The following is a 24,834-nucleotide window of genomic DNA, read 5'->3' as shown; positions in this document are numbered from 1 at the left end:
GTGTCCCTGTGCTGCTCTCAATGACTCCTTTCCTCCAAATAAGAGTTGTAGTGTTACCTGGGTTTGCTGCAGATGAATGTTCATAGAAGGAGGGGGATATATTTGGACTTTCTGATGTGGGAGCATGTGGGGGGAGTGCAGGGAATGGCAATAAATGTGGGCAGCAGTTGCTCTATATTTCTTTGCTTATTTTACTGTGATGTTGTGAAGCTGCATTTAGCAGACAAACCTTTCAGTAGTTTTAAGCAAATACAATTCCTGGAACACACCAGTGCAAATTGACAGCCATGTGCTTGGGGCCTCCTGCAGTCTGATACACAAAAGTTTTTATAATCCAGCAAACAAAGTTTCCAAAGTCTCCATTGCTTTCCATTATTGCCATAGTTTACCCTAGCTGGCCACTCAGCCCCATATAGATGCTGATTTTTTGATAAAAAAATAATCCAAGTGTGCAGTAAATGCTTTGGAGACAACTGGATAAGACAAGCTAGTCCTGGCCTCTCAAAGACCCATTTCTTGCATTTTACTGCATGTTTTTAAACAATCCTAGTCTACAAAACTGGCTTTTATCACATTCTTTTTTCTCAGTACTCAAAAATTAAGTTGTCCCTATGTTGCTTTGAAAATTCTTTACTGTGACTCTGAAAGGTTCCCCTAAACTGTAGCTGGAGAGTAAAATCCCCTTTAATTACCCTAAATCGTTTCATTTCCAGGGATCAAGGTGGTCGGACGTTATGTGGCGTTATGAGAATTGGCTTGGTTGCAAAGGGCTTGCTGATCAAAGATGATATGGATCTGGAGCTGGTTCTCATGTGCAAAGAAAAACCCACAAAGACCTTGTTATGTATTGTTAAAGACAATCTCCCAGCTCAAATTCAGGTGAGTTCATTTGCAGCAGTCCTCCCACAATGGCTGATAGCAGTGCAAGGGCTATGTGGGGAAAGGCTGGAATTTGTTCCAACAAGAAAGACAAGTGATGTAAAGGAATATACTCTGACTCTAGGATGGCATCTGGGACATGTGACGTCTAATGTGGTGACATGAAGTCCTTACTCACAAAATGTAACCTCTTCCTGCTGTTGTTGCCCTACTCATGTTCGTGCTGTCAGTTCCCTGGGAGGGCAGCTGACCTCTGTGTGTGCAACTAACCCAGGGTGGGTTTGGGTGCTCTGCTCCACCCAACATGAGCTGAACTGCAGAAATCTTTCCTGCTCAAGTGTGTCACTCAGTCCCTGTTGTTGTCCCTTGCGTGAACCTGCGGTTCCCCATTGCAGCTGCTTTGCTTGGGCTGTTCCCACATAAACCCCTCTGTGCTGCCAAGGTGAGAGAGAACATGTCACTTTAGGTGGTCACTCATTTGGGCTCATGTTAATCATGAGCTCACATTATTTTTATTTATGGCTACTTAATTCTGATGCTGGTATCCAGTGGGCAGCAGTTGCAGCTTGTTTAGGGATACCATCTCTGTGACAGAGTTCTGAGGCTGAGGAATCAGTCCAGCTTCCAGATTCACCAACACTGGTACCAAGGAATTGCCCTCAAATGTTCCACTGCAAGTGCCCTCTCCAAACCACAACCAAACTCAATCTGCTTTTCTTCTGATCTGCCTTTCTCCCTGTGTTTTACCATGCTTGACAGCTGTTAGTTATCACCATTCATTTTCTCACACAAAGGGCTTGTTTTAATGGGCTAATGTTGTTCCTAGAGATGTGGCCCTATCCATAGCTAAAAATGCAAAGGATCTTTTGAGTAGTAAAGAGTAAATTTTACTTGTTTGAAAATGATAGGGATGTACTGAGTATTAAAGAATAAACCTTGTTGTGAGGCATGAAATGAGGAGGGCTGAAAGTGAAAAGAAAATATGTGCTTCAAAAAAGTGAGATAAAATGAAAGAACAGACATAATTAAAATATGTGAAGATTGAATAAATTCAAGAGACAGGCAGGTAAGATCCTGTGGGGAAGAACTGTGAGGGATTACAGAAAAGATGAGGAAAGAGGACTCTGATTCATTAAATGCACCAACTGTTGGGGGCATGGAAGACAAAGAGAGGCTCTGCAGATGGATCTGATGCTGGAGGTGAAGGAGGGTTTAGGCCCATTAGTGGACAAAAGGAACAAGTGAGGCAGAGAGACTCAGGAGCTCCTGCTTTGCTGCTTTGAAGGCCCATGGTGAGCACATGCTCAGCCATTTTCATCCCAACAATAAAGGAGCTGCAGAGCAGATTGCAGCAGGGAAAGGGTCGGAGCAGACATCCTAACCACTGGTGTGCCGAACCAGACTCCAGAATGAAGGGGTGACTGGAGGCCTCTGAGCCATCTGTGGCTGCCCTTGTGCTGCTTCTGGAGGGTGAGAGAGGTCCCAAAGGGCTGCTGAAAGAACTGCAGAGAGATCACTGCACAGAACTCTGATACAGTGCATGTTAATGGAGCAAACTAAGGCATCGGCAGCACTGGCTACAAAGAAATGTTATAAATTGCTTTTAATGAGTGAGGCAATGCTGCCTTTGTTACTGTAATGCCCTGTAACCTTCTCATTAGCTGAGGCACATACACAGGTTCTTCACTTTTTCAGTCTGTTGGGAGAGTCTTGAAATCTTTCTTGGTGACTTTCAGAAACTTACAGAAGAGAAGTATCTGGTGGAGGAGCATGTAAATGAGGCAGCTATTGTTATCCATAACACAAAGGAGCCCAAGCTCACTTTGAAGGTGATACTCACATCCCCTCTCATCCGAGATGAAGCAGAGAAGAAGGAAGGAGGTACACAGAGCGTTTTAACTTGGTTTTAAGACTTTTCTAGCTAAATGTCCTGACTGTGCAGCACAGGGTTAATTGGAAAGTAGGTTTTTAATTGTGCGATGTGTATTGACTAGACTGGCTATTGCCACCAAGAATTCCATTATTTTTGCCTTACAAGACAGCAGTCACTTAAATTTCATGTAAATATGTGTAGTTTTCCTTTCAAGCAATATTCCTACAGTGTTAACTCTGACATACAATTAGATCTTAGTTCTCCTTTCTTTCAGACTCGCTATTTAATTCTTGAGCACCTGGCGCTGCACAGTCTTGTTTGCAAATTAAGTCAGTCAAGTGGGATTGGTTCACAGTTTCTTGAAAAACTCATAAAAATGTTTCTCTTTATGTAAAAGCCCTCTCCTGCAAAGCTCGCCAGTGTGTCGTCCTGGCCCTCAGTTTTTATTGATTGATGATGTGTATGCTTCTGGCTTTAAGAATTTTCTAACTGGGATACAATTGAAGTTATGGTGCTGTGATACAGCACTTTTGCTTCTGAATTGAACGTTGTACCTCATGTCCTTAGAGCAAAATAGTTCTAGAAAACTGTCACTTAGTCCTTTCCGTTCCTTCTCCCTCTCGGCGGTGTCCTGCACAGTCCCGTGCCCGTGCTGCAGGAATGGTGTCTGTAGTACCAGTGAGGCTGGAAACAGACTGTGAGCAATAGAGAAGAGCAAATGTAGCCGTACTTTGTTGTATTTTTTAAATATTTTCAGTAATTTCTGCTTCCGCTTCCCAAACCTATCCCTAGAAACTTTGCCACTGGATGATGTCAGACCTTTGACCAACTGGCCACTCTCTGTCATGACAACTGAGGCAGCTGGGCCCGTGTGGGCTAGGGAACTCCCTGTCGCTCTCTTCCCATTTCTAGACTTGCCACAAGTCCTTTGCTTCCTCCCTCTCCCACATGGAATACCAATGGGGTGAGAAATGTTGGTCAGTTTCTCCTCATTTTGTTGGAGGTGATGGCAGGAAGGATCCCTTCCCAAGTGACATGTAACACTTTGGCAGCAGTTGAATGTAGAAAAATCTTACAGAACAGATGAATGGCAAAGATCCCTTAATTACACTGGCTGTTTATTTTGAAATTAGCAACAATGCTGTTTCCAAGACCATTAAAAATAAACTGCATATTGCTTTAGTTGTTCAGCTTCCCACAAGATGCTGAGACCAGCCCTGGAGCTGCTGCAGCTCATCCATGTTCATGAGAGAGACCAGTGTAGGACGAATTCCGATGGTGAAGGATTTGTGAGATTCCCACCAGGGGATACGGTTTTACACAAAGGCTTCTGCCCAAGTATTTTCTTGTAAAAATTGATGCTGTAATGCCAGCAAAGTCCAGGAATTTCTGAATTCATCTCAAACTGAAGGAGGGTTGGAATTTTTTATGCTTTCTCATGCTTAAAACGTAGGTGGTCTATTTTTTTTCAGTATCTTAAAGTATTTTCAAAGGTCTCTACTATATTTTTGAAATTTAAGATGGTTTTACCACCTCTCCTGAAGTGGTTATACACTGTCATTCTGCGCAGCTGCTGAGAACAGGGAATAGGGTCATGGATCTCATTTTAAAGTCCAGGTTCCTTGGCATTGATTCATCACAAAGAACAGAGACATTTATCATATTCCTTTCCAAGGTATATAGAGAATTATGCAGATGTCACTAAGTAAGTTGGGAGGGATACATTTTTTTTGTAATCTTTCCAACCATTTAGATGGGAATCACTTAGATTCAGACAAAAAAAAAGTTTCATGTCTAGTGAATAGGGAGAATAATTGGAGAAAACAGGTGAAAACACCTTGATTTCCAAAGTACTGCTGTATTTTTTTACTACCACCGAACAGTGTCAACCAAATGTAAATAGACTTCCTATGCAGTTTTACAAACCTGTCAGTTGGCTCCGTGAATTCTTTTGACTGAAGGAGCTCAAAGTGCTGCTGAACTTGCCTTTCATCTTCCATGTAAGATAGGCCCAGACTGCCTGAGCCTGCGGAAAACTGACCAAAGTTTCTGTGGTGGGATTAGCACTAATCTATCCTCTAACAGCCCAGGTCAGGCCAACGGCCCTCGTTACCAGTGCTCCCATTGTTCTGTAGGAATGCTGTGTGTGCCTTCATGCCCTGATGTCAGAATGTATCGAAAAACATTCCTGGATTTCTCTTCAGTCCCCACCTCTTTGGAAAAGTGTTCATGTTTAAGATGTGGTGTTTGTCCTATTTGTTTTTGCTGCTCCTTAGCAAAAATAAATAGTGGCCCAGTGTGTGTGTGCATTTTGATGTTTCTCACAAACAGCTACCCATAAAGCTCTGCTTTCTCATGTTGAGAAGTCAAACACCTAAATTTGCCTGCATTTTGCGTCAGTTTAAGTTTTAAACTTCTTAAGAAACTGAATTTTTAGTCACAGCATCAAATATAAATTGGGCTTTCCAGACCAGAACCTTGTATCCTGAAAACCAGTTGTTGTCACTGAGCATACAGTAACAACAAATGATGTAATTACAAACAAGCTGGTTCACCAAAGTGGGGCTGAAGTCCTGTTGCTCCTGGAGCAGGACATGGCCAGTGATGCTCCCAAGGGGCTAAGTGCCTCTCTCTGAAGGGGCAGCAAGCCCCAGACTGCCCTCCCCTCTCTGGAGAAGAAAAGGCTCCTCGTACAGCTCAAATGAATGGAGTTGGCAGCTCCTGTGTGAAGAGAATGCTACAGCAGTGGGGAGAGAATTCCTGAGGGATTGGTTCTGTGTTGCATAGTGTGAGCTAATGTCAGGGCTTTAGAATTTACTCTTTACTAAACTCCTTGGATCACTGCCCTTGTTAAAACTACAAGGAAAAAAGGAAAGCTTTGCAATCCCGTTTGAAGATTTTGATTTGGTCTCACTTTCCTGACTGGCAGAGCATGAAGAAACATGCCATTCTCCCGAGGGGGTCTGAAGGGAGCCCGCTGCAAGCCGCTCGACCTCTTCACTGCCTGTTCTCTTCATCTTTCTGTTTAATAGAATCTTGCACCCCAAAGTTGGCAGACTGCAACATCAGGACACTGGGGCTGAACAAGCAATTGGCAAAATTCTCCAAGATATTTCTAAATTAGGCCTTGGAAAATGGTCTTAGTCCTGTAAGAAAATGTATAATTCTAAATTGCTGAAACACATTTTAGGAAGTTTTTGGTTCACCTGAATGACAGGTGCCATGTATTCTGTTTAGTTTGTGGTTTAAAAGAAAAATTAATTTACTGTATCAATGGCTGCAGCACTCTTTAGCAAAACATCATACAACACTGAGCCCCAGTTCATTGCAAAAAAATAATGATTTTGCAGTCAGTCACCTTTGCCATTTCTAACGTTTTAAAATAAGATTCTGATCATTCATTGACAGTACTTGTTTGATACAATACTCGAGCTTTAAGCAGATGTTTATATTGTCTGCAGTGAAGTTTTCTCAGAGAACTACCCAGATGGATGTTGAGTAATCCTGTGCCACAACTGTCACTCCTGAAAACAACAAAACTGTAAAAGAAATTTAAAAGCAAATCTTGTGTTCCAAAGTGACCTTTTGTGCTCAAAGAAAGCCAGAGTTTTGAGAATTTGCAGCTTTCATTTGGACACTGATTTGCAAAGCAGACAAGAGGAGTGATTAATCCCAATCCTGGAATGCTGTTGATGAGGGCAATAACAAACAATGCAAATATCTGCTGTGAAGTTCACAGGGGTTAGAAAATAAGCTTATAGCACTTGAGTCAGCAACTGTTGACTGCAACCATCACCTGTCAGACAAGATACTGGTTCTGTTCAGTTTTACACTGGTGGATTTTTTTTGCTTTGGGCTCTTTTATTCATCATAACATCAAGTGCTTTTACTAGAGTACCTTCCCAGGAAATGTCTTAGGAGAGGCAGCCTTAACATTAAAGATGCAATTGCTTATGTAGCCAATCCCATTCAATGGAACCCAAGAAAATATCTTTGGAGATAGCACTAACAAACTGATGGTACTTTTTCCTCGTAACTTGTCCTGGTATTTTAGATGTTTTGCTGGATTTTGCTCATCTAGCAGAGTTTTCAGTTTCAGGATTCAGTATTTCATTCATCTCTGCAAAGGTCTCTGAAGACCTGGAGAATTAACCATTATGAATAATAAAAAGAGTATATTTTCGCATTATTTATTTTTATGTCAAGAGTAACTACATATTCATAGGAAAATGCCATACTCAAGGTTTTAGTTAAGCCATAGATTAATTTTGTTATTCCAGATGTTGTCAACATCAGCTAAAACTAGTATCTTGTAATACGATTTCACAGAAATGTAGAAATTGTCATTTATATAGAGGTTCCACAGAATCTGGATGATACAAACTCCTTTGGATTAAAATAAAGAAATATGGAAGAAAGGACTGATAGAGAATTCCCCTTAATGTAGAATTGGATGCGGCTGCTAAAAGCAGTTTGTTACAAGTTAGTTGATAAAGGGGGGGAAGGCAAAGAAAGTGTAAACCTGGACAGAAAATATCAGTGTCTTGTCTCTCAAATTCATCTTTGAATTTCATCTGTTGGTTTCAGTTGCTGTTGGGAAGCTTTTACACAAGGGCACTTCCTCTCAAGTACATTAATGACCTGGAAGTTACCAAAGCCACTCTTTCATATGCTCTGGTTATATGAAAGACTAATCAAATTAAAGTATTGTACTAGCATTTCCTGTATATTTCTTTCATTGAATTATACTAGCTAGTACTGTTCATGCAGTAGTATTTCAAATATATTCAATGTTTTTCTTTGGAATTCTCAACAATTGCATGGATGTAATTTTAAGTTTCTACCTATTACATTTTTTTATTACCCCCTGAGAATATCTTCCTCTTGTCCAAAGAAGCTTTGACATTCTGTGCCACCTTTGTGGAATAAAAGTCACAAAGAAGAAGAGGAAAAAAAAGCCCAATACATCCCAACAGAAAAAAAAAAAAAAAAAAAAAAAAAAAAAAGGAAAAGTGCTATAGAGCTATTTTCTGCCCTGAAATGTGTTCTACATTTTTAATAAGATCCCAGATTGTCTGTAGCAGTGGCCATCTTTATTATTACTATTATTTTACAAGGAGTGAATGCCTTTGCTTCTGTTGCACACGTGCACATTTACTATCTTTAATGGCTTGTTTAAATTAAATAACACCGTGCACTTAAATTCTGGGAGTCTTATTATCTCATTGAGATGCTGCCGCTCTTTTTGTATTGTGACAGAAACCCCTTGGTCAAATTGTATCTGTCTCTTTTTATCCCATTTTTACCAGTAGATAATGTTGCGATGAAAGATCCTCCGGACTTATTGGACAGGCAGAAATGCCTGGAGGCCTTGGCGTCTCTGCGGCACGCCAAATGGTTTCAGGTTGGCTCTTTGTTCTTACCTTGTTGTTATTGTAGCCTTGCAAGGTTTAATTTGAGACAGTTTTAATTTTAATGCCTCTTTAATTTCTGACTAGTCCCTCCTAGAGCAAAGGTCTAGAATTCCAACCCAGTGCTGTACTGTGCGAGGGCAAACGTGACAGGGAGACAGTCAGCTGGTCCAGAGTTTTCATGAGGCTACAAAAGCAATCTTGACATTTCACTGCCTTTTTTATACATCTCTCTAAATTCAAGTGTACTTTTATATATGTGCTTTTATTTTGCATGAAGCTGATTAAGTATTAAGTAATAATAATTTAAAATCTATCCCAGGACTCTGTGCATTTAAAAAGAAAAGCAAAATTGAAGACCAGGCTTTTGCAGGTGTATTGGAATCATTTTGTTTGTTTTAGGCCAGGGCAAATGGACTAAAATCATGTGTAATTGTCCTTCGTATTCTGCGGGATTTGTGCAACAGAGTCCCCACATGGGCACCACTGAAAGGCTGGGTAAGTACAGAAAGAGCTGAAGGCCACAGGTTCATGTCTCAGATCTCCTGGGTTGTAGCAGTGTCTGGACTGGGGAAAGCAGAGTCTTGTGTGAGACTCCTCCTTCCACTCCTGTTCCTTTGCTCCCCATTTAACTGCTCCCTGTGTAGAGCAGAGAAGGCAAGTAGTCATCGAGTCTGACACTCTGATCCCATGGAAAGGGACACACTGCTGTGGGCCTTGCACATTCTGGAGGATTGGCGACAGACTCCCACTTGTTGCCTTCCATCCCTCTTGTTTAGTATTCCAAAACTATCCTGCTCCCGTGACAATGCCACTCCTGCCAGTGGCTGTCACCCTTTCCTGGGGCAAGTTTGCTCTGCATGCCTGGAGAGGAACACTCTGTAGGGCAGTAGAGGTGGTGTTTCTCTTGTGTGGAACTGAAAACCCTCTGAGAGAACATTCATCTGGCTTGACTTTAGAGACCCCTCCTTTTTGACATTTTGGGCAGACAATGGAGAACAGCTGGTGTCCTCAAAAGGTGACTCAGACGAGGGGGGACAAAGATGTGCCCTACACAAGTACATGGCCTCCTCTGGGGCAGGTCTCTGTCACTTAGACCTGTAGTGGATTACAAACAAAGTGTCCTCATGTGAATGTGCATCCCCCTCTGCCCCCTGTTTTTAACTTTCAGTCACAGTTACCCTTGTGTCCATACTAATCGTAATTTAATGTCTTCTAGCCACTCGAGCTTATATGTGAAAAATCTATAGGTACTTGTAATAGACCTTTGGGCGCTGGGGAAGCGTTGCGACGAGTGATGGAGTGTTTGGCATCTGGAATTCTTCTTCCTGGTAAGGGGCCAAATGAACCCCAGGAACACAAAGGGATGGTCAGCCCACCTTAACATTTAGCTGTTGCTGTAGGATTACATGAGAAATGCCTGCTGTGAACTCTGAACTTGCCCTGGAGTGAAATGGATGTTTTTTTCTTTAAAATATAAAATTAAAAGAAAGTATTTTGCATAGTGGTAGCTGTGTGAATGATACTGCCACTGCAGGAGAAATTAACAGGGAATGTTTGACTTGTTATAAATTAAACCATACCTCATTAAGGGGTTGCAGGTAAATAAACGTAATGATTATCTGGTTTCTACCGATTCCTTGAAATCTATGTATCTGTCCAAATTGTGTTTTCTTCCATTTCTACTGATTTCAGTTAATGTTATCACCCATGTGCAGTGTTTACCCTGATAAGGTCTGTGGCCACTGCAAGGGTAGAAAACCTTGGGTCAGTTTGCATTGTGTGAAGCCTGGCTCGCTGCTGGAGAAGGGTGCTGCCCACAGTGCAGCAGCTGGGCTCAGCTGCTCTGTCAGGCCCTGGTTGCACACTGCTGCTCGTTCCCTTCAGTAATCCCCGTTCCTCTCCCTGCCAGGGGGCCCGGGGCTGCACGACCCCTGTGAGCGCGAGCCCACGGACGCTTTGTCTTACATGACAGTTCAGCAAAAAGAAGCCATTACACACAGTGCTCAGGTAGGGAACTCTGTGTGTGCTGCAACAGTGAGGAATCCAGCTCATTAGTACTATTTATTCTCTGCCAGGATGGCTTGTTTTCATGGCAGTCCTGACAGTTCTTGTGCTGCACTATCCTGGAAAGGTTAAACCATAGTTCAGGAGTGCAAGAGTTAAATGTGTGTGAAATCTTACCCTTGCAGAGTCAGTGGGATGCCCGTGCACCCACCTCTGCTCCCAGCACAGAGCCCCTGGATGGGCTCCCTGTCAGAGTGCCCTGTACTCTGTGTTACACAAATTCATGAGTTTTATATTTTTGGACATTAGCATTTCCCACAGCTATTGCAGAGGCCAGCTGTAAAAGCTGTCTTCTTGTCTGTCAAAACCACAGAAGCAGTTTTTGTCTAAAGACTTACTAAAAAACTTGAGCAACTGAGGTGAAATCCTGCTGTGATTAATGTGTTTGTCTACTGTCCCTTTCAGCACGCGCTCAGATTATCAGCCTTTGGGCAGATCTATAAAGTTTTGGAAATGGATCCCCTCCCATCAAATAAGTCATTTCAGAAATATTCCTGGTCAGTAACTGACAAAGAAGGTAGGTATTATTTGTTCCAAAAGTCACTAATTTGGCAGTAAACCAGGAGTTAATTTAGAATGGGTGAAGTTTTGAATTATGTGCTGTGAATATGAAGTAGAAGCTTTTCTTTGTTATATGTGGGGTGATTTTTTTAAAAAATATCTCATTGTGAGAATAAAATCTGGAAGTTCTCGTCTCTAGAAATACCAGGAGACGACAGGCAGAACAGCATAATATAGCTGATGATTATCTAAAGATAAAAGCACAAAGTCCCTTGGCATCCAATGAGCAGAAGTAGTGTTTGATTCTTATGCTGGTGAGGAGAGACTGCAGACGTGTCAAAAAGCATATAATGAATGTTCATAGTAAGAATTACTCAAAAATTCTTCCTAGAAAACAATATATATCTAATTCAAAAAATTTCCACGTGTATTTTTTTGTACAAACAATATTGTTGGAGGTCTTGCTTAGACTAAATGTGGAAAACAGCACTGCAGGTTTGCAGTCCTTCTCCCACGCCTGGTATTGGACACAGAGATCCTGCCCTGGCCTGGTAGAGTGAGCAGTAAACCAGTATTGGTTTTCATGTAGCAATAAGAAAGCTGTGACTGATAGATGAGTTCTGTTCTCTATAAACAAGCAAGGAACAGTGTGGGACTAATCAGACTCCTGCTGTGGGATCGTGTTTTCCTAATGGCATATCCATATTACAAGGAACTTTATACCCTAGGTACAGGCTCATCTGCTCTGAAGAGACCATTTGAAGACAGTGTTGGGGATGATAAAGATCCAAATAAAAAGATGAAGCGTAATCTGAGGAAAAGTAAGTGTAGCACTTCTCCACTGTTTTCAAAGATCTATTTGTACAGGGGGAGCTGCTTTAAAGGGTTCTCTGTGTTGGTGTGGTAGAGCATGTGAAAAAGTCTTTGGAACAAAATTGTTGTCTCTATCACCCTGCATTCAGAATGTCAAACACATCTCTGTACATCTGAATTTCCCCTGACATGCTTTACTAACTGAATGATTTGCATTTTTAAATGGGATTACCCATCAATTTACACCAGAACTGAAGTTGCCCAAGCAGCTGAGATATTTTAATGGTAACATCCCTGTATTGTGGGTTCTTTTTAAAGTACTGCAGTTACTTTGCTCAGTGAAGATTGCACTCTCTTCACTCTTCCCCTTTCTGAGTTAGGTGTTGGTCTCTCAAGATTTCCTACAAGGAAAATAAGATGTGTAATCTGCAAAACATTAATGTTGCACATATGCACAGGCTAGAAATCTCTTGGCATTGCTGGGATCCAGTCATTCTGGGGGCTATTTTCATTGTGCTACTTGGATGCCAGTTCTAGATCTGGTTCCCCATTAGCTATAAAACTTGTTACTCTTTTTACAGCAGGCAGGAGGAATACAGCTAGCTGCAGCAGAATGTTAATGTAAAACTAGGTCATTATAGCTGTTACCCCAAATTAGAATGGCTTATTAATGACTTAACAGTATTATGGCTCTCCTCACCCTCTTGAGAGACTGAGGGATGGTTTTGCTCCTTGATACAGACAGAAGGCACTGAAATGCAAACTGTTTCATTTTTCTGTTCATCTTGTTTTGTTCATTTTCCTTTCCCCTCCTTCCCCCACCCCTTCTACTATCTTGTACTAGTACTAGATAGTAAAGCAATAGATCTCATGAATGCTCTGATGAGGCTGAACCAAATCAGGCCAGGGCTTCAGTATAAGCTGCTGTCACAGTCTGGTCCAGTCCATGCCCCAGTCTTCACAATGTCTGTAGATGTTGATGGTACGACTTATGAAGCATCAGGACCTTCTAAGAAAACAGCCAAGCTCCATGTGGCAGTGAAGGTAAGGCAGCCTGAAATAATCTGCTAACCCCAGATCTTGGGATGGAGTATGAAATGTGCTTAGAACTAATAATATGCAAGCTCAAAATTAAAAAAAAATTATTAAGATGAGCTTCTGACTGTGTGCTCTAAAGACAGCTCGGCATGGTTCAAAGAGCATCACTGGGTTTGTGCTAGCAGTGGGGAAGAAATTCCTGGGGCTCTACATGAGGTCAGCTCATGTTCCAGTGGACTGAATGTGGTGGTCAAATTCTGTATGGGAGGGGTTTAGTTGGTTGGTTTAGTTTAGTTGGAGGGTCCTGTTGATTTGAAAGTGGCGTGTTGGTGGCTGCTTCTTTCTCCCCCTCCTTCTCTGTGTCCATTCCTGGCTTGTGAGCTCCTGGAAATAGAGTTCTGTGCTCAGGACCTGAAGAGTACCTCTGTGTACTGGGTAAACCATGCCAATGATTTATCCAGTCAAATTTCCAGGACACTGCTATCATTCAGAGACTGGTCAAGCTGCTGTTGCTTCCTGTAGGTACTCTACATGACAGCAGGACAGGCTGGAATGCCCAATGTGAGCATCCACCAGATGTGGTGCCTGGGGACATGGCTCAGTGGAGGGCATGGTAGGGCTGGGGTAATGGATGGTTGGACTTAATGATCTTAAAGGTCTTTTCCAACCTAAACTAGTCTACAAAAGAACACCTGTTAATAGATCTGCTCTTCTGATAGGAACAGGCCCCTCTGTCATTCTGTGCCTCACTTGTTTTTGAACAAGAATTTCCTTTTTAGAATCTTCATCTGGCAACTTTCTGCTTTCCTTTGATTTCAGTTTTGAAAATCCTATTGTCCTATGTGCTTTCAAGTTCAAAGTGTCCAGAAGCATCTGAGGGCCTGTGTTATTCCTTCAGGAAAAGTAGCTCTCTGCATGTGTGTCCTTCCAGACCTTCTGCCTCATTCTTTTATTTTGCCTTCCTCTCTGCAGTTTAAAAAACAAAACAAAAAAAAGCCCAAAAAACTCACTTGCTCTGAAACACTGTGACTGCTCTGCCCTTGAACCTCTCTGCGTCAGCCAGATCTGTGCTGGTGCCGACCAGCTCTGTTTTCACTAGATTTACACATCAAAACATCCATGATTCAAGCCAAGAGGAAATGGGTGGTGTGGTGGAGAGTTGCTTTTTTTTTTTTCTCTCTCTTTCTTTCTTTCCCTTCTCAGCAGACCAAGACCCTGCCTTCCAGTCTTGTAAGAGGAAATAATGGGAGATTTCACATTCTAATCTGACCTTTTTAAAATGCAGAAGCCCTGAAAACACAGCCAGATGTACCCCAACTGCATGGCAGCTAAGCCAGGGGTTACCCAAGCAGTTCTCAGCTCAGGGTTCGAACACAATAGTTTTTGGAGACTTCGTTCTTGGCCCTAAATTTTCAGCAGTTTTGGGTTTCTTTAAGTTTCCCTTGCCCTATGTGTGGTAGCTTTGTGCAGCTGGATCAGGAAGCTGGTTAAGGGAGAGGCTGGCCTTGCTCATGGAGGATGTTTTTGAAGGAACTGAGCTCCAGAAGTACCATCTTGTACAAGGCTTGAATTCTCACAAAACTGTTTGTCACGTTTGCCCCACAGTCTGTCTCTTGATCTGTCCATAGACACAGGGGGGAAATCATGCACAAAACTAAATAGTATGTAAGGAAATCCTTATAAGGCTATTAAACAGTGTCTTTGATTTCTTACTTTACAAGGAATTCTTGAGATGATGAATGATGCTTATGAGTATCTTTCAGACTAAAATTCTGCTTTGTGTTGATTCCACTTTTGGAAGCCTGAAATTGTTTTCCCCATTGATATTGTATTCCCTGCTGATAACCACTGAAATGGATATCTCCATTTCAAATAGGAGAAAGCAAATATTGTAAGGAATCCGCCTTTTTAAGGTGTATGGTGGACTGTTTGTTGTGTTGTGATCAGTTTTGTATTTGTTCCTGTTCTGCTGCCTCTGTCACAGTTCATTTCATGGGGCTTTGTTGTAGGTTTTACAAGCAATGGGGTATCCAACAGGTTTTGATGCAGATGTGGAGTGTGTAAGTTCTGATGAAAAATCAGATACTGAAGGTAAAAATGAAACAACGTCTTCAATCTCAAGCAATAATAATACTGGCAATTCCACAGCTGACACCTCCGCTACCCTAGAGGTAAGGATTGCATTGAAAGTACAAAAGATAGAGGTGTGGGGATTGGGGTTTCTTCTTTTTTTTTTTTTTTTTTCTGTTCTACTTGTCAGAATGGTAAAACATAAATTTCTTCAGTTGGGAGACAATTTCCAGACAGTGTGTAATCATGAATAACTCAAAACATGTACATGCTTAGTCCAGTGAGAAATTTCTAGGGAAATGCAAAAGAAGTATTTTTATGGAACTGCCCTGTTTTTATCCATAGCTAAGAGAATTCTATTGCAGACTGATCTGGTGTGGTGAGATCTCAGCTTTACCTTCCTTTCCAAACAGTTACAGACATTTCTACTAAAACACGTGACTCAGGGCACGAGATTTCTTCAGTCTGAGTTGGTAGTGCCAGCACATAACTAGATGGAACAGCAGACATATGTGCAGGGCCGGGAAGGCCAGTCTCTCCTTTTGGTGTGAAAGCCTTCGTTTTCAAGGAACTTGACACCATGGCCCCACCTTCAGCTTCGGATTCTCTCAGGGTTGCAATTCCAAGTGCAGTTGGTGTCATGTTTAGTTTGTGCAGGCACCAGACCAGGCCATGAGGACAGCAGCCCTCACCAACAGAAATAGATGGGTGTGACCTCTGTGACATCACTGTTTGTCCTCCTGCCCTTCTTCAGAGACTTGCCCTTTGCTGTGCCAGCATCGCAGGCTGTGCTGCAGCCAGGACAGCGTTACCTGTGATACAGGTGTGCAGAGGTTTGGCTGCCTTTTGAAGAGAGAAAGGCTCTGAAGTAACACCCTGCATCTCTCTCTAGGTAAGAACTCAGGGTCCCATACTCACAGCAAGTGGCAAAAACCCGGTGATGGAGCTCAATGAAAAGAGAAGGGGTCTGAAGTATGAGCTCATCTCCGAAACAGGGGGAAGCCACGACAAGCGCTTTGTGATGGAGGTGAGTGTGGCAGAGGTGCAGCTAGTGAGGGGTTATTAATGGTGTAGCAGTCACTTGCTGCTGCAGCTCACATTTTTGCTATTTTGCCTTTTGCAATGCACATCAGTGGTGGTGATTTCCCAGGTTATATATCTCTCTGCTGCTGTGATGATTCAGCTGGGGAAAGGAATAGCCTTTCCACTTTAGGAAAATACAGTGAGAATTAAAACTGGATTCTGACCAAAATTTCATGACAAGGAAGACTCTAGGGTATAGGCTAAATCCAGTATTCAACAGATATGCCAGTCCTCTTTGAGTTGCAGTTGTAGTTTCCAGATTCCCAGTATCTGTGACACACTGGTTCCCAGGATAACCTTGATATCCTTTAGCAGTTTCAAATCTAGAATCAATAGAAATTTGTCACATAAAACACTAAGCTTAGATGCTTTTTCCTACTGAAGTTCTTTATGGGTCAGCTGAGTGTTCCTGTGGATCAACACTAGCATAAACTCCTATCTTGATTTTCAGGTAGAAGTAGATGGGCAGAAGTTCAGAGGTGCAGGCCCAAACAAGAAAGTAGCAAAAGCAAGTGCTGCATTAGCAGCACTTGAAAAACTGTTTTCTGGGCCTAATGCAGCAAATAACAAGAAAAAGAAGATTCTTCCTCAGGTAAGAACTGTAACTTCCTTATTGGACCATTATCCCAGGTCTGGGTTGGTTTTTGATACAGAAGGCAGTTTCTAGTAAAGTGAGGTTAACACAGGCTGGTGTTTTTGTGAGCGGGTTGTTTGGGGGTGAAATCCTGGCCCTGCTGCAGTTATGTGGGTTCAGGAGGGTAAGGGAGATGTAAAACCAGTGCTGTAGGTTGAAGAAAATTGTAAAGAGTGGGAAAGACAGCAGGGAGGAGCAGCAGAGAGGCTCAGAAGCCAGCAATGTTCACTCATGCCCAAATCTGAGGTAAATAAGGCACAGTCTGAGGGAAGGGACTGCCAGGCTCAGCACAGGGAACGTGCTGGGCTCTGCAGGCAGTGACAGGGCCAGGGACCCGCTGGGTCCCTGTCACTCACATCCTTTGGCACAGCACTCTCCAGTCGGTGCTCAGCCAGCCTGGCACATCAGGCATGTTTACAGAGACCTCTCAAAGGGGATGATTTAATGCAGGTGGCCTTGTATTCCTGCAACACTCACTCTCTGAACTGCTATTTTTTGTCACTCTGGGCAGACTAAAGGGGTTGTCAATACAGCTGTTTCTGCAGCAGTCCAGGCTGTTCGAGGCAGAGGACGAGGTGCTTTAACACGAGGGGCGTTTGTTGGGGCAGCTGCTGCTACTGGATACATAACACCAGGTAAGGAACCACACTTGTAGTGGACAGTTAAGCATTTGTCTGCTGGGGTGTTCTTTTTCATGTGTGTTATTCACCTGTGCAAGTGATTCCTTTAACCGTCTCACATGGAGCAGAAGGCTTCATGGTGTTTAAATAAATGAAAGAGCTGGAAAGCTGGCAGAGTGTATCCTTTATGAGTGTGCAGCTCAAAGCTCTGTGTGCACAGAGCACACAGTTATGGGCATAATGGCTTTCCTGGCTTTATTATTTTATGATTTGTCTTCATAGTTCACTGCCATGGCACAATTCCCAAAGCTCCCTTCCTACCTAAGAACTTTCTGGATCATGTGCTGATTTAGCATTAGGAGTGCCTTTTCCAGGAATCCTTTGTGAACATGAAGTCAGCAGGCTCAAAAGTCCCTGAGCTCCCAAAAACCCTCCACATGAATTACACCTGGAAGCATCTAGCAGTAGCTTCTGTGGTGGCCAGAAATAAAAGAATTTCTTTTCATGCTCTGGCTGATGGGGAATCTTCATCTACACGGTATTGTTCTGATTAGCTTCTGAAGTTCTAGGGCTTCTCGTTCCCATTTCACATTTGCACAAGAAAATGTTCATTAAATGATCACTTTCTCCATCTTCAAATTACTTTTCAAAATGCATTTTCTTTGTGACTGCAGCATGTCTGAGGTTTGTGGGTGACAAAAGAAAGGAATCCAAGCATTGTTTTCACTTGTTATAAGAACCACAGATTTGTAAGACTGAGATGCTGAAGATGCCTTAGTCAAAGCAAATCCAGTAGCAGCTTCCAAAAAATAACTCTTCTAGTCCTCATGCTCAGGTTTTCAGTTTAAAGAATGAGCTCTAATTACAGCCTCCAGCAGCTTGCACGTGCTAATAGCACAGCCCTGTTGTTTGGGAGCCTTCCTGCCTGGCACCACTGGCAGCATGTCCTCTTCATTGTTCCTGTATGGTCATGTCATTTTAAATATTAAACACCAGTAATTCATTTTTAATGGCTGTTAACATTGTTTTTGGAACTGCCTGTCTGCCTGAGGAGTCATTTAAGAGACACTTTAACCTGCCAGGGGCATGCTTCTTGCCAATGTGGAATTATTCCAGAAATAAGTTTAATTTCCCAGTTGCTGTAGTTAAGCTTTTACTGGCCTTGGCCTTCACAGATTATTTCTCTCCATCTCCTATTCTCAGAAATCTCTTTTTGGAGTGACACCAGCAGTCTCACCAGGAAAAAAAAAAAAAAAAAAAAAACAACCTGTAAAGCCTTCATGAACTACTGACATGTAGAAACCAATGCTGGTGTTACCTGTGTTACTTTTTTTCTCAAATACTTCAGTGTCACACTCTGCTCTCTGGAGAAAACATGATCTGTTTGTGTGGAGGTGTTCACATACCTTCTGTGGAACTCTGTCTGTTAGAAATGGCAGAGAAAGCCAGGAGCTTTACTAAGGGGGACGTGACATCTGCCACAGGCATCCAGTGTTCTCTTTTTCAAGGAAATTTAGGAAAGTGACTATTCTCTGCATAGACTGCATTTGTGTTTTAAGAAGAACATAAGCAAATATGGGATGTCTGTGTCACACCAGCTCCATGCTCTGACAGTGCAGACTTGAGGAATTCAGTGGAAAAGAAAATGCTGAGGAAAATGGGGAATTTTAACTCTCTGATGCTGAGGCTTGAGAAAGTCCCTGGCAGCTTGTCCTTCTGGCTGCATAGGAACACTGCAGTGCTTTCAGCAATATTTGTATGTATTGGTGTGAATTTGGTTTTGCTGTGCTCCTGCTCTAGGCACAGGATCCCTGCCCATGTGCAGGTGTGCAAACACTTGACAGGCAGGACAGGGAATGACCCCCTCCCTCCTCTGTTTCCCTGCAGGCTATGGAGCACCGTATGGATACAGCACAGCGGCACCAGCCTACGGTACGTACAGCCCTGTAATTAACACGTTAGAAATTATCCAGAAACTGTTGTGGCAGTCCAAGGAGAAATTTAGAGATTTAAGCTCTTAAACCATGACAACAACACCACTTTTATGCCATAACCTTGTGGTTCTTTTTTGGTTGGAGTAGCTTTTTGCCTCTGCTTTGCCTGGTCTGTGGAAGGACTGCTTGTTCTAATTGCCTGTTCCCTTCATACTGGAATCCAGTCAAAGTAGTTCCCTTACTTTTTCCAGCCAGTCTGTGCTCCATTCAAAGACTACCGAAGGGCCTATTTCAGCATCTCTGACCCAGATTTAGCTAAATGGCATTACAGTAACATTGGTGAAATGTTTGTCCCCAAGTGTAAGTGACTTGTGGACAAAGCTCCCTTAATGCTGTCAACTCTTTGAAGTCTAGGGGCAAATACCCCCCACCCCTGCAGGCTAAACACCACTGCTTGGGACACCAGGATGGGTTTTGGGCAGTCAGTGCTGGTAACAATCAGTCTGTGAGGCAGCCAGGACACAGTCATTTGCCACAATGCTTTTCACTATGAAACATGTTCTATTAGGCTGGCAAAGCACTGGTTTCATGGAGATTGTAAAATGAGCTGATAACCAGAGAGCTGTGATGGAAGGTTTCTCCTTAACTTGGCTTCTCCCTCCCTACTGGCTTGTTTTACGCTGGACTAACAATGCATCCTCTAACCGGCCCTTTTGGTTACTTTGAATGAGGTTTATGTGGCAATGGGAGCAGGGCAGTTTGGAGTCAGTGATATGTCCTGGCACACACAACGTGAGCCCACCAGGAGCAGTCCCACCAGCCTGTCCTGTGGCAGGGACTGGTCACAGTCTGCTGCTCAAATGACTGGTATGTTTCAAGGCCTGGAATTTTTAATGTGGATAACTTCTGCTTTTTTTTTAGCATTTCTAATAAGTCATTCCTCCCAAATCTGTCTAACTTGGGCAATACCAACTCCCCTGATATCATTATAAAAGTTAAAAATGTTTTGAAATGTCAATTACATGACTTTTCTAGAGGTATGAGCTCTGACAGGACAAAAATGCTGCTTTATGGAAAATGTTTGCTTTGCCTGACTGGGACCAGCTGGTCCAATTCTGTACTAAGAGGGAGAATGGGCCCACGGGCTGTGTTCAGTGTGGAATTCTCCCACAAAATTGAAGAATTAGTTTTACTGGAGAGTAAAACCTCTCTAGTTTTACATCTGCTGACTGGCCCCATCCTCTGACAGAAGGGCAGCTGCCAGCAGGGCTGTCCCATGGAGTGTTGTCCTTTGTGGTGCATCACACAAGGAACAGCAACATGTTTTCTCAGAGAAAAATGAAAGGCAATTTATTCTGGGGTATGGATTTTTTTAAACTCCCTTGGTTCTTTTTCAAGTAACAGTCTCAGAGTATAAGCAGGATTACTGGTATCTGCATGTCTGTGTTTTTACAAGCAGTGACACACTGTGACATGAGGAATCCTTTCCCTGCTGAAGGCAGGAATACAACTGTTACCGAGTTTCCCTGAAGCTTTTCTTGCTTTTTTCTTTCATTCCTTCTGGTTTGGGGTTTTTTTTCTCATTATGCCTATTTTGTGAGCTGGTTTTTAAGCACTTAGGTGTATATATGTGACATATCACTGACTTCAAAGCATTGTGAAATTGGATGCCCCCATTTTTCACATAAAGAGTTTCTGTTCTTAATGTCTTATGATTGTGATGCGAAGTTCTGGGATAATGCTTTTTGGCTGTAAGGTAAACATGTCTCTTTGCCTTTGTAAGCTGTTGCATGTTGGGAAACTTCACTTTGATCATCTGGTGCTCTGGAACACCTGCTGTTGCTGCTTTGTGATTTCTAAATGGATACATAGGTTAAATACTAGAATTTAAATAGGCAAGATTAAAAAACCAAACAAACGTTTAATTGTGCAGAAGTTTGTGAGGCCACAAGAACTCTAAAATAATAATGAAATCAGGCAGATGTCAATCTTTCCAGCTTTACTACTTCAACACAGGAGAGGAAGTGCAGAATAAGGAAGCAGATGCAGAATTTACTGTAGGTGCTTGATTTTTGGCTGACCTACCTGGATGCTGATCAAAACTGCTGAACAGTTTCCCTGTGAGTTGTATTTTATGCACAGCAGTGCCTGTTTAGAATATCTGCAATTGCAACTGGCCTGTGAAATTACCTCAATGTAGAACAAACTAGTAGATATTAATTACCATAAAGATTATGAAATAGAGCTTCAAGTCCAAATACACACTCCGCTTTTGAGAATATCACTTCCTTAATTTTACCAAACACCAGACAAAAATAAAGCAGACTTTAAGCTATAACCATCTGTCTGAAATAGTGCAAAGTGGTGAAGCGTTACTGTTTATGGGACTCTGCACGCTGACATCACGTTGACTGACTGATCTGGAAAAGGTTAATGAGAACATTACTGTAAGCGCTTATCTGATTTTCTTGGATTGCTGAACTTATTTGGAGTCCTCTCCCTTTCTTCTCTCTGTAGGTTTACCCAAGAGAATGGTTCTGTTACCAGTTATGAAATTCCCAACTTACCCCGTTCCCCACTACTCATTCTTTTAGCAAATGGCAGAAGCTAATTCCTATTGATTGAACAACACAGTACAGTACAGAATGTTAGAAGAAAAAAAGCCTTTTATCCTGTTTTCTTTGAACACATACTTGAGCAAAGTCATTTGTAAAGAAACATCTTTTTCCTACTTTTTGATTTTAACAAAATGCAAATTTAGTTCTCTAAAACTTGAAAAAATGTTCTGTGAAATGTTACCTCATTTTCAAATAACTTATACCAGCCTTCTGTTATAGGGAAGAACTAGAAGCTTAAATCTTACGTTTTAAATGAAGTATCCAATTATGTAAAATTAAATTTGTGAAGGATGTATAGAATATAAAACACTGATCACAAATAAACTGTTTTGTTGTAACACAAGAGTACTGCCTGTTTCCTAATGCAGTCACACAGACTCAGTTAATGACCTGTATTTGCTGTAGGGTTATTAAATGCAGGGCATAGTTCTTTAAAAAACAGAAATAAAAATAATAATAATAAATAAACCATGATAGAAACTTTACAGTTAACATTTAACTTTGTAAATATTATGGTGTGTAATAAACTTAGTAAAATATGGGTTAAAATATTGTTTTATCTTATTTTTTATAGTTAAGCATCAGTACCTGAGTTTCCTTATAGATCAGCATACTATAACTGTGATTTTAGACACAGTCTTAATTATCCAAGAAGACTTTTCACTCGTATACAAATTGCTGAAAAACAAATGAAACAAAGGGAATTAGTCTGTCTCTGTATAAAGGCTGCATTCTATGAAACAAGTATTAAACAAGTATTAAAGGAAGTTCCCACAGAAGGATGCAATTCCAGGGATACACCTTATACCTGTATTGCCCAGAGAAAGGACAACAATAACGTTACAATCAGGTTCTTTAGAGCTCAAAAACTACATGTTTTCCTTCCTTTTGTTTTTACAAAAAAAAAAAAAAAAAAAAAAAAGAGAAAAAAAAGAAAAAATTCCACTTGTTCTTGTGGCCTTCTTCACTTTTAAGATTGTCTGCCCACCCTTGATTTTCCATCCACCATTTCTACAGAAAGCATTTTATTTGTCAATTGTCTATTAAACCAAAGGTTCTCCTTTCCCCCTTACATTTATAAGAATCTAAAGCAGCAACAAGGTCCCCATGAAAACTTGCTATTTAATTGTCCCAGTTCTTGTTGAGTGCTGCTGTGAAAAGTGACACACTTCAGCCATAGGCCAGTACTTTTTTACGAGTTGATGTTTAAACCCAGAGTCCTCTTTTTGATGAGGAGTGTGTGCACCTGTCCAAAATTCCAGGATAGGCCCCAGCTCCACGATTGGAGTCTCCATGGACTGTAGACTGCTGTGGGCTCTAACAAGGGGTTCCAGTGGTCTTTATTAAGGTATCACCCCACAAATAAGCAGCATTGTTGGTTGCACTCTCTCCTCAGCCCTCGCCCATTGCTTTTCCATAGGCTGGCTTTAGTTCCTGCACTTCCAAAGATTTGCCTTTATCCCCTGTTCTCTAACAGACGCTGCTGCTGAGGCAAGGGGAGCTGTGTCTGTGTTGAGGGTGTTGTAAGAGCAGTGCTTAAAGCAACGTAAAGTTCCTCCTCCCCACAGCCCCCATAGAGGGAGAAAAATATTAGAAAAGCTGAATAAGGGGTGGCTTATAGAACAAGCTGCTTTCCCTGGAATGAACTGCAGCTGTTATTCTTAAGCTAAGTATTTGTGCTTAGGAATGTGTTTACATTTCCTGGGTTCTCCTCCTGCCGTAGCTCTCGCTTCCGTTTGGTGTCGGTGGTACTTTAATAAAACATAGATGATGACCCGGGAGGGTGAGCCTGGTGTCACCCACGGAACACAGAGCAGGGCCGGGGATGGAGCCTAATTTGAGAGGTGCTCAGAAATCACTGATCTGTTTTGCTGGCCTATGGATGAAAGGAAGCCATCACGGAGCAGAAAAAGCATGGCTGATCAGAGCCCATTTTTGTTAATCAAATATTCATTAAAGGAATCTTTCCTCTGCACACATTTCCCCCTCCCCCACTGCCTTTTGGAGTTCCCCTGATTGGCAACTGTAGTTTCCTTTTTTTTTTCTGAATCCCCAGTTTTGTAAAATTCCAAACAAAATATTCTGTGAACCAATTCTACACAACAAACATTTGTAAGCCAAAATCTTGTTCTTATTTCAAAGACATGAAGGGCGCTATGCTCTTTTCCAACATGATGGCAGTCATTTCAGATGATTTATAGAAGTCATTTTTTATTTTTTGTCATTTGTTGGGAGTTACTAACCACATTGTAAACTTGCCCCCTTGCTGCATATTTTACATTTCTCTGCTTTACTGAAAATATGAATGAGCTGTCAGTTCTTTGTTTAGAAAGTGGTAACCTTGGAAGTGTTAGATGTTTCAATACCTTCAAAGAATTCAAAGTGCCCATTTTACAATGAAAATTCCACTTGCAGCTGAAAGAGCAGAGAAATTTAAATGGAGCTTTAGCTTCAGCCAGTCTCAGAAATTAACGTGAGGTTTTTGCTTCTCTGCTCTTCTCCCACTGTAGGTGGTTTTTTCATTGACAATCCCTATTGCCAGCCTCTCAGCATCGCACCTTTTATTATTCACTTGGGCCCTCAAGATTTCTTCTCTGACTTCTAGAACCATCAGGTTGTGTGGCTCCAAATGGCATTTTGCACATGTCTTAAAAGCAAGAAAAACATGGCTCGTTTTGAGGTTTCTCAACTTCAGACATGGAATCTGAGCTTTTTTCCTTCTTTTTTTTTTTAAGTGTTTTTCTCACTTCTTGAACTTTGCTCCATGTAATGAAAAGCAATACTTAGTCCAAGCCACAAGTCCTCTCCTTGGGTACATAGCAATAGATGTGTATATACTCCTGGTTATTTCTTTACACTAGAAGGGAAGGACTGGTGTGTTGAGGGGGGAAAACCAAACGCCAAATCAAGGCACAACCCGGGTCGAGTGCTGCTTCAAGCACTGAAAACTGCCTTTACTTTCACTATTGAAGTCCTTCAGAATTTTGATACTATACTGTATTTGCATGTTTCCTATAAAAGTTGCTACAGAGCTGTGCAATGGTCACTCCTGAAGCAGCAGTGCTTTGTACCATTGTGCATGTCAGCAGACATGAAATGTAGCAAAATGGCAGAAGAAAAAAAATAGAACAGAATATTTTTTCCCAAAATGTAACTAAATGATATATTCTCTCTCTCTCCCCCCCACATCATTGATATGAGGCACAAGAATGGTAGGCCTGAACTTGAAAATCAAGTGGATTACTTTTGTGTCTCTTAAAATCATCACCAAATGATAGGAAAACACTATTTGG

General features: G+C 41.8%; 1 protein-coding gene across 8 annotated transcripts in view; it reads left to right on the top strand.

The window, feature by feature from the left end:
- Nucleotides 1–24,834, top strand: part of STRBP (spermatid perinuclear RNA binding protein) — a 72,844-nt gene that overhangs the window by 24,648 nt on the left and 23,362 nt on the right. For 3 of the 8 annotated variants that reach the window (XM_077787926.1, XM_077787927.1, XM_077787928.1), the window contains 15 exons: nt 714–879; nt 2,616–2,760; nt 8,062–8,156; nt 8,566–8,661; nt 9,383–9,494; nt 10,076–10,173; nt 10,636–10,747; nt 11,460–11,552; nt 12,389–12,588; nt 14,592–14,753; nt 15,545–15,679; nt 16,187–16,327; nt 16,881–17,004; nt 18,877–18,921; nt 24,052–24,333. In XM_077787926.1, the coding sequence (XP_077644052.1) occupies nt 714–879; nt 2,616–2,760; nt 8,062–8,156; nt 8,566–8,661; nt 9,383–9,494; nt 10,076–10,173; nt 10,636–10,747; nt 11,460–11,552; nt 12,389–12,588; nt 14,592–14,753; nt 15,545–15,679; nt 16,187–16,327; nt 16,881–17,004; nt 18,877–18,921; nt 24,052–24,146 (1,819 nt within the window). In that variant the 3' untranslated portion in view covers nt 24,147–24,333. Of the gene's footprint in view, nt 1–713; nt 880–2,615; nt 2,761–8,061; nt 8,157–8,565; nt 8,662–9,382; nt 9,495–10,075; nt 10,174–10,635; nt 10,748–11,459; nt 11,553–12,388; nt 12,589–14,591; nt 14,754–15,544; nt 15,680–16,186; nt 16,328–16,880; nt 17,005–18,876; nt 18,922–21,440; nt 21,885–24,051; nt 24,334–24,834 lie in introns of those variants that run through there. The other 5 variants (XM_021543685.3, XM_021543686.2, XM_077787929.1 and 2 more) reach the window with 4 other exon arrangements.

This window comes from Lonchura striata, chromosome 22 (assembly GCF_046129695.1).
Source record: "Lonchura striata isolate bLonStr1 chromosome 22, bLonStr1.mat, whole genome shotgun sequence".
Classification (NCBI taxonomy): Eukaryota; Metazoa; Chordata; class Aves; order Passeriformes; family Estrildidae; genus Lonchura; species Lonchura striata.
Note: the sequence above shows the minus strand (reverse complement) of the source record. Positions and strands in the feature narration are given on the sequence as shown.